At 38.8% G+C, this 10,000-nt stretch overlaps 2 protein-coding genes across 2 annotated transcripts in view; one reads left to right on the forward strand and one right to left on the reverse strand.

The window, feature by feature from the left end:
* Nucleotides 1-569: 569 nt before the first annotated feature.
* On the reverse strand, nt 570-8,566 carry LOC143277140 (protein N-lysine methyltransferase METTL21D-like). The gene is made up of 4 exons (XM_076581881.1): nt 8,322-8,566; nt 5,852-6,038; nt 4,605-4,724; nt 570-764 (listed from the first exon to the last, which is right to left on the reverse strand). The coding sequence occupies exons 1-4, from the start codon at nt 8,564-8,566 to the stop codon at nt 648-650; spliced, it is 669 nt and encodes a 222-aa protein (XP_076437996.1). The 3' UTR covers nt 570-647.
* A 95-nt stretch (nt 8,567-8,661) lies between these two features.
* LOC143276837 (RAD52 motif-containing protein 1-like) overlaps nt 8,662-10,000 on the forward strand; it is a 19,600-nt gene continuing 18,261 nt past the window's right edge. Inside the window, exons 1-2 of the mRNA XM_076581492.1 lie at nt 8,662-8,799; nt 9,580-9,789. Coding sequence (XP_076437607.1) covers nt 8,692-8,799; nt 9,580-9,789 — 318 coding nt within the window. The 5' untranslated portion in view covers nt 8,662-8,691. The remainder of the gene's footprint in view (nt 8,800-9,579; nt 9,790-10,000) is intronic.

Raw genomic sequence — 10,000 nt, forward strand, 5'->3', positions numbered from 1 at the left:
GGGGGAGTGGAGGTGGGTGGTGGGGTGTGGGATGGGGGAGGGAGGGGTGGGGGTGGGGGGTGGGGTGGAATGGGGTGAGGGGGCGTGTGGGAGGGTTCTCTTCTTTCTTTCAGTTTTTTTCCTTTGTCCATATTTTTAATTCCACATTTCTCCATAGAAACAGAACTGGAAAAAAAAGAAGAAAGAAAAAAAAGGAAGAGAACTGTGTCTCAAATGAGTGTTGATGATTTTTTTAATTAATTTTTTTATTATTTTATTTGCATGTTTATCTTGCATGATTCATATTACAATGAGAAGAAGAAGAAGACTTTGAGAAAAAGAAAAAAAGAAAAAAACAACAAAAAAAAAAAAAAAACAGGTGCAGAAAATGAATGATAATGCCCTTCTCAAAAGATGACAAAAGCCTACTTTCACATGCAGCACATACATGTGCACACACACACACACTCACACACATCACACACACTCTCTCTCTCTCCCTCTCTCTTACACACACATTGTATACTTGCAAACATACATATTTATTCTGAACTATTGACAAAAAACACACACACACTGAGAACAACAACAACAACAACACACACACACACACACACACACACTCGCACACACAACCAAGACAACACACGCAAAACACAAATTCGCCTTCAGGAAATCTCCGTCTTCTTCAGAGTGAACCGAATGATGTGAATGTCATCACTGGAAAAATGCGGATCCTGTCTCTCTGTTGGTACATAGTCCTTGTCAAACACCTCCCCCATCAACTGAAAATAGACAAATGCAAAACAGAAAAAAAACAACGAAATTAAATACCATATTACAATGCACTTTGTATTATGAGGCATATTCCCTGCATCAGAAAAAAAAAAGAAGATTTTTAACATAACACAAGCTTGTCAAACACCTCCCCCATCAACTGAAAACAGACAAATGCAAAACAGAAAAAAAACAACGAAATTAAATACCATATTACAATGCACTTTGTATTATGAGGCATATTCCCTGCATCAGAAAAACAGAAGATTTTTAACAAAACACAAGCTTGTCAAACACCTCCCCCATCAACTGAAAATAGACAAATGCAAAGCAGAAAAAAACAACGAAATTAAATACCATATTACAATGCACTTTGTATTATGAGGCATATTCCCTGCATCAGAAAAAAAAAAAGAAGATTTTTAACATAACACAAGCTTGTCAAACACCTCCCCCATCAACTGAAAATAGACAAATGCAAAACAGAAAAAAAACAACGAAATTAAATACCATATTACAATGCACTTTGTATTATGAGGCATATTCCCTGCATCAGAAAAAAAAGAAGATTTTTAACAAAACATAAGCTTGTCAAAAAGCTCCCCCATCAACTGAAAATAGACAAATGCAAAGCAGAAAAAAACAACGAAATTAAATACCATATTACAATGCACTTTGTATTATGAGGCATATTCCCTGCATCAGAAAGAAAGAAGATTTTTAACATAACACAAGCTTGTCAAACAACTCCTCCGTCAACTGAAAATAGACCAAGGAATATATATATTTTTTGAATACCATATTTTACAGACTACAATGCACTTTGTATTATAACTAAAGGCACATTCCCTGCATTAGAATAAAAAGAAAGAAGATTTTTAACAAAACATAAGCTTGTCAAACAACTCCTCCGTCAACTGAAAATAGACCAAGGAATATATATTTTTTGAATACCATATTTTACAGACTACAATGCACTTTGTATTATAACTAAAGGCACATTCCCTGCATTAGAAAAAAAGAGAAGATTTTTAACAAAACATAAGCTTGTCAAACAACTCCTCCGTCAACTGAAAATAGACCAAGGAATATATATTTTTTAAATACCATATTTTACAGACTAAAATGCACTTTGTATTATAACTAAAGGCACATTCCCAGAAAAAAGATTTTTAACAAAACATAAGCTTGTCAAACAACTCCTCCGTCAACTGAAAATAGACCAAGGAATATATATTTTTTGAATACCATATTTTACAGACTACAATGCACTTTGTATTATAACTAAAGGCACATTCCCTGCATTAGAAAAAAAGAGAAGATTTTTAACAAAACATAAGCTTGTCAAACAACTCCTCCGTTAACTGAAAATAGACCAAGGAATATCTATTTTTTGAATACCATATTTTACAGACTACAACGCACTTTGTATTATAACTAAAGGCACATTCCCTGCATTAGAAAAAAAGAGAAGATTTTTAACAAAACATAAGCTTGTCAAACAACTCCTCCGTCAACTGAAAATAGACCAAGGAATATATATTTTTTGAATACCATATTTTACAGACTACAATGCACTTTATATTATAACTAAAAGCACATTCCCTGCATTAGAAAAGAAAGAAGATTTTTAACAAAATATAAGCTTGTCAAACAACTCCTCCGTCAACTGAAAATAGACCAAGGAATATATATATTTTTTTAATACCATATTTTACAGACTACAACGCACTTTGTATTATAACTAAAGGCACATTCCCTGCATTAGAAAAAAAAGAAGATTTTTAACAAAACATAAGTTTGTCAAACAACTCCATGAACTGAAAATAGACCAAGGAATATATATATTTTTTAAATACCATATTTTACAGACTACAATGCACTTTATATTATTAGGCACACTCCCTACATTTAAAAAGAAAGAAAGAAAAAAAAGATTCTTAACATTACATAAGCTGCAGCACATTATAAGGTGCATGAAAAAATGCATTTTGAACAAAAACTAAAAGTAAAAAAAAAGAAGATCACATTTCAAACAATCACAACAAACTTTTGTGTCCTGGGGACAGCAGACCAAATCTTACACTGAGAAATTTGTTATGACAATCATTATTATTGCATTATTGTATTTCTCTGTTTTGTCACAACAGATTTCTCTGTGTTAAATTCGGGCTGCTCTCCCCAGGGAAAGCGTGTCGCTACACGGAGAGAGGCACCCATTTTTATATATTTTCCCTGCCCACAGTTTTTTTAAATATTTTTTTTGTTTTCCTATTGAAGTGGATTTTTCTACAGAATTTTGCCACAGACAACCCTTTTGTTGCCATGGGTTCTTTTACTTGCGCTAAGTACATGCTGCACACAGGACCTCGGTTTATCGTCTCATCCGAATGACTAGCGTCCCGACCACCACTCAAGGTCTTGTGTGGAAGGGGGGAAAATTCTGGCAACTGCCGTGATTTATTTGAACCAGTGCGCTCAGATTATCTCGCTTTCTAGGTGGACGCTTTGCCTCTAGGCCATCACTCCACATGATGTGCAATGTATTACAATTGAATACAACATGTTTAAACGGAACAAGACTAAAGAAAAAGATCAAATCTCAAACAATCAAAACAAAACTTTGTTCCTGGGGACGGCAGACCGAATTTCAAACACAGAAATTTAGTTATGACAAAAGATGGACACAATACAATGAATTACAGTTTAACCTTCACTGCACATTGTGGGGTTTAGCAGAACCATTTTTGCCTTTTAAAGATTATTCAAAATACCCCATGATTTAAAAAAAAAAAATCTATTTGATTACCTGCAGAGATAGCCTAGAGTTAACGTGTCCGCTAGGAAGCGAGAGAATCTGAGCGCGCTGGTTTGAATCCCGGCACAGTTGCCAGTATTTTCTCCCCCTCCACTAGACCCCTTGAGTGGTGGTCTGGACGCTAGTCATTCAGATGAGACGATAAACCGAGGATCCCATGTGCAGTTTCAGTTTCAGTTTCAGTAGCTCAAGGAGGCGTCACTGCGTTTGGACAAATCCATATACGCTACACCACATCTGCCAAGCAGATGCCTGACCAGCAGCGTAACCCAACGCGCTTAGTCAGGCCTTGAGAAAAAAAAAAGAAAAAGAAAAAAAAGGTGAATAAATAATAGATAAGCGTACATAAATAAGTAAATAAATAAATAAATAATATGTGCAGCATGCACTTAGCGCACGTAAAAGAACCCATGACAACAAAAGGGTGGTCCCTGGCAAAAGTCTGTAGAAATATCCACTCTGATAGGAAAAACAAGTAAAAAAAAAGAAACTACAGGACAGGATAGGAAAGAAACACCAATACATGGATGGCGCTCTCAGTATTCTGTAGGGGAGAGAGAGCAGCCTGAATTTCACACAGAGAAATCTGTTGTGACAAAGAAGAGCAATACAACACAATACAATACTATACGATACAATGCAATAGAATGCAATGCAATACAATACAATGCAATATGATACAATACAATACAATGCAATATGATACAATACAATGCAATACAATACTATACAATGCAATATAATACAATACAATGCAATATGATATGATACAATACAATGGAATGTGATACAATACAATACAATGCAATATAATACAATGCAATACAATACAATACAATACAATGCGATACAATACAATGCATCACAATACAATACAATACAATATAATGCAATAAGATACCATACAACACAATACAACTCAATACAATGCAATACAATACAATGCAATATGATACAATACAATACCATACAATACAATAAATACAATACAATACAACACAACACAATACCCTTCAAGACACACAGCTACCTGTAAAAACCGGCGCTCTATTTCCGGTTTGTTCCCGGTGTCCCGCTTCTCGTAGCAGCAGAGAGCCAGAGTGTTCTCCCCACACAGAGAGTGAACCGTCTTCACCAAGGGCTCCAGGGACTGAAAGCAGAACACGCCATTTTCATTTTCTTTCTTCTTCTTCTTCTCCGTGAGGGTGTGGGTTCGAATCCCGCTCTCGCCCTTTCTCCTAAGTTTGACTGGAAAATCAAACTGAGCGTCTAGTCTTTCGGATGAGACGATAAACCGAGGTCCCGTGTGCAGCACGCACTTGGCGCACTGAAAAAGAACCCATGGCAACGAGAGTGTTGTCCTCTGGCGAAATTACGTAAAATGAAATCCACTTTCATAGGTACACAAATATGTAAGCATGCACTCAAGGCCTGACTAAGCGCGTTGGGTTATGCTGCTGGTCAGGCATCTGCTCAACAGATGTGGTGTAGCGTGTATGAATTTGTCCGAACGCAGTGACGCCTCCTTGAGAAAGTGAAACTGAAACTGAATCTTCTTCTTTTTTTTTTTCTGCCCTGTTTCAGTGGTGGCATTACTCCCACGCCGCTCATTTAGATTCCCCCATACACAGGCCACAACCAGGGTGCGTCTGTCACAGTTCCAGCGTCGGCAGTCCGCAGGGAACCATCGATGTTAGGTCGCTAGGAGGCCACACACCAGAGGAGACCCTGCACTGCTGCTGAGTCACTTTGGTTGTGTTCCCGTGGTGCCTGTTCTCATTTAACGTACTTAGGACACCACCTGCTAAGCCCCCTACTAACGACAACAATGGCTTAGTCGCGGAGCCAGACTGAGTGAGGGTCCCTCCCAGAGTGTCCATTGGAACGAACCCAGACACGTCCTCAAAAAAGGAAGCGCCGGGCCTGTCCTTATACCGACCATCATCTGACATGTGCAGACAGCAGCAAAGACAGAAGAAATGTGCAAACACAAATTAGCTTTTATTCAAGACTGGCACAGCCTCTTTAATCCTGAACAAGCCACACAGAACGCATGGACAATACAGAACAAAACACATGCTTGCCTCGGTAGACATTCACTCTCTCTCTCTCTTTCTCTCTCTCTCTCTCTCTCTCTCTCACACACACACACACACAAACAAAAATACACACATGCCAACACACACACACACTCCAACACACACACACACACATGCAACACACCAACACCCCTCCACCACACACACACACACATTCCCACTCCCCCCCCACCCCCACCTCCTCATAGTAGATGCAGTCTGCCAGAAGCACCAGGTCTGGAGCAGCAGGAACCGTGCCGTCAAGTTCAGTTCCCCAGGTCAAGGCCACAGCTTGCGCCGTTCCCGCCAAGCTGGCGGCGTTGTCCCGGATGTTCAATTCCATAAGGGGAACGAACTGCGGCAGGTCTGTCACCGTCACATTAGCGCTGGAACAGAATTTGTATTTTGTGTATTTGTGTAATTTGTATTTCTTTTTATCACAACAGATTTCTCTGTGTGTGAAATTCAGGCTGCTCTCTCCCCCAGGGAGAGCGCGTCGCAAAACTACAGCGCCACCCACTTTTTTTTTTTTTTTTTCTCCTGCGTGCAGTTTTATTTCTTTTTCCTATCAAAGTGGATTTTTTTCTACAGAATTTTGCCAGGAACAACCCTTTTGTTGCCGTGGGTTCTTTTACGTGCGCTAAGTGCATGCTGCACATGGGACCTCAGTTTTTCGTCTTATCCGAATGACCAGCGTCCTGACCACCACTCAAGGTCTAGAAAATATCGTTGGCTGAGCCATGATTCGAAACAGCATGCTCAGATTCTCTCGCTTCCTAGGCGGACGCATTACCTCTAGGCCATCACTCCACAACACGATCAATCACATCAGTCAGATCAGAAGAAGGATCACAATGAAAAAGAAGGCTCTTCTTCTTCTTCTGCGTTCGTGGGCTTCAACTCCCACGTTCACTCGTATGTACGTGAGTGGGCTTTTTACGTGTATGACCGTTTTTACCCCGCCATGTAGGCAGCCATACTCCGCTTTCGGGGGTGTGCATGCTGGGTATGTTCTTGTTTCCATAATCCACCGAACGCTGACATGGATTAACGTGCGTATTTGATCTTATGCTTGCGTATACACACGAAGGGGGTTCAGGCACTGGCAGGTCTGCACATATGTTGACCTGGGAGATCGTAAAAATCTCCACCCTTTACCCACCAGGCGCCGTCACCGTGATTCGAACCCGGGACCCTCAGATTGACAGTCCAACGCTTTAACCACTCGGCTATTGCGCCCGTCAAAAAGAAGGCTCGAAACCTCACATTGTATCTCCCACAGAAAATGAAGCGTTATAACTGCAGTCAGTACGTCAACCTTTTAGTACAGTGTAATTAAGGCCTACTCATACATGAACTGAAATGCTTCAATCATTTGAAATCGCTTTGTTGCTGTCGTTGTTGCTTCCTTGTCTTGCTTAATTTTAATTTTTTTTTTCTCTATACATTTATATACTTCCACTCCACCCTATTTCCCCCTTATATGCAATACTTTCTTTTTTTTACTTAAGTTAAAAAAACAACAACAACAAAACAAACAAACAAACACAAACACAAACTAAGGCAGTTTCAGTTTCAGTTTCAGTAGCTCAAGGAGGCGTCACTGCGTTCGGACAAATCCATATACGCTACACCACATCTGTCAAGCTGATGCCTGACCAGCAGCGTAACCCAACGCGCTTAGTCAGGCCTTGAGAAAAAAAAAAAAAAAGAAAAAGAAAAAAAGAAGAAAAAAAAGGTGAATAAATAATAGATAAGCTTACATAAATTAAAAAAAAAAATTATAATATAAAAAAAATATAAACAAACTAAGGCAAATAAATGTGATTGCGCACTACTTTGTACATGTGAACTGAATGGAATCAAGTTTGAAAAACAAAACCAAAAAAAAAAAGAAAGAAAAGAATGCAGTAGTTTTGGTTTTAGATTCAAGACCTGAAGAAGGCGTCATAGATTGCAGACTGATGATAGTGATATTTAATGCTACTACTTTTTTTTTTTTTTTTTTTTTTTTGCTACACAACATCTGTTTAACTATTTTTCTGCCAAATGCGACTTCAGTCATCTAGACAGTACATCACCATTGTTAACTTTAGTGGATATTAAGGGGTCAAGTCAAAATAAACCGTTTTTTTGTTTGTTTGTTTTTTTCAACAGTAACAAAGCTTGACAGCTGTAGTTAGTTTCCTGTGTTCTTCTCCTTCTTCTTCTTTCCCTTGACTACCGCCTTCATCATTGTGAAGATTCTGTAGACTATAAGGAGCAGTAAGTAACAAGCCCTAGCCCACCACTTTGTGTACACACTACTGGTGGCCTCTGCAGGATGGCTATAGTTCTGGGAAGTTCTGCATAGGCGCATGCATAATTCCAACATTATTACCTAATCGTTACAACTGTGTGTCTGTGTTTTGTCATGTGGAGTGTGTGTGTGTGTGTGTGTGTGTGTGTGTGTGTGTGTGTGTGTGATTTTGTGAGAGTGTGTGTGTGCTTCTGCGAGTGATAAGAGACATAACATTGTTGTATAAAGATAATGACACAGAGAAAGAGAGACAGAGAGGCGGATGGACAGACAGACAGACGAACTGACAAACAGACAGTCGGACACACACACACACACACACACACACACACACACATATATATATATATATATATATATATACTCTCACCCCAAACTGGCGGCCACCAAACCCACAGCACCTGTCCCGGCTCCAAGTTCCACAACAAGTTTCGATTTCAAATCGTTGCCTCCAGAGAAATCTTCCGTTTCTAGATACTTACTTAAGACGAGAGCCGCATCCCAGACGACACATCCTACATCCCCAATCTCTGATTGATTAAATCTGAGAACGGTGCCGTCATTTTTCTCAAATTCTCGCACGAAAAGTTCGGACATAGACACAGGTTCGGCCATTTTGTCAACAAAACAAGGGAGGAGACTCTGAAAGATGCTGAATATTTAGTTGGAGTGATGTTTCCGCGTATTCCCAGCGGTAAAGTTGAAAATAATCTGGTAACTGAACAAGTGTTTGATGAATTATGGCTCCGACTGTCGAGATTATCGACTTTAAGAGGCCTGTGGCGAACTGTAAAAATTTGTTTCTCACAAACATCAAAACGAATGAGATGAACGAGGCAGATATTACGGTATGCTCTCTCTCTCTCTCTCTCTCTCTCTCTCCGAGTCTCTCTCTCTCTGAGCCTGTCACACACACACACACACACACACACACACACACACACACACGGCAAATCACAACAATGTTGTAAAATGAACTATTCCAACAGTTGATGCTGAATCAAGACTATGTATGAGCATGAATCTTTTATGGATGATGATATGATTATCATTTAATGTTATCATTATTGTTATTATTATCAACATTATCATCTTTTTAATATGCCTAGCCTAGAGTTTAGAAGATTAAGAGGTGATCTCATTGAAGTATACAAGATCATGCACAATATTTATGATCCTTGCACCACCTCTTCCTCGTTTACTATGGCTAACTACGATAAAACTCGAGGGCACAACTTCAAAATAAACAAAACTAATTTCATAACTAACCAGTTCCGCAAGTTTTTTTTTTTTTTTACTAACCGTATCCTTAATCTGTGGAATAACCTTTCCTATGACACCATCAATGCACCATCGGTAAACGCCTTCAAAAATCACATTGACAAAAAGTTTAAGGACCATGTATTTTCCACAGAGTTGAATCTTTATTGAGCTGTAGATAAATGTAGTATACACTATGCCAGATTTAAACAAGGGTCTGTTCACAAGTGATCCAAAAGCACATAAATGGACACTGATTATGAGGGCAAAAGGCTTTTAGCCTATATATATGCCAAACATTTCTGTGATTCTATTATTATTGTTACTATTATTATTATTATTATTATTATTATTATTATCTGTTTCAGAATGCGCTGTACAAAGCCTTTTCTCCCTTCGGCCTGCTCTATGAAATACAGGTATTCCCCAACAGGCAACAGACATTCAAAGCGTCCGCCAAGCAAGGCGATCTAGTGGCGTCATATTATGCCTTTGTCAAGTTCTATTCATACAACTCTGCCCAGAAGGCACGGATGACTCTCAATAATTATCTGAAAGTGGGGAAGGAGCAATGCAAGGTATTGATGATGATGTTGTTGTTTTTCTTCTTCTTCTTCTTGTTATAAAAATAGTGATTATGAATGTGATTTTTCTTATGATTATTATGTTTATCATACCATTCTGCCCAGAAGGCACAGATGACTCTCAATAATTATCTGAAAGTGGGGTAAGGAGAGATGCAAGGTATTGATGATGATGTTGTTGTTTTTCTTGTTGTTATTGTTGTTA

Source organism: Babylonia areolata, chromosome 33 (genome assembly GCF_041734735.1).
Source record: "Babylonia areolata isolate BAREFJ2019XMU chromosome 33, ASM4173473v1, whole genome shotgun sequence".
NCBI lineage: Eukaryota > Metazoa > Mollusca > Gastropoda > Neogastropoda > Buccinidae > Babylonia > Babylonia areolata.

Coding starts and splice junctions, on each gene's coding strand:
- LOC143277140 (XM_076581881.1), bottom strand. CDS start 8,566: ATGGCCGAACCTGTGTCTATGTCCGAACTTTTCGTGCGAGAATTTGAG. Junction 6,039..8,321: donor TTGGTGGCCGCCAGTTTGGG/GTGAGAGTATAT, acceptor ATTCTGTTCCAG/CGCTAATGTGACGGTGACAG. Junction 4,725..5,851: donor ACTGCATCTACTATGAGGAG/GTGGGGGTGGGG, acceptor TTCTGCTTTCAG/TCCCTGGAGCCCTTGGTGAA.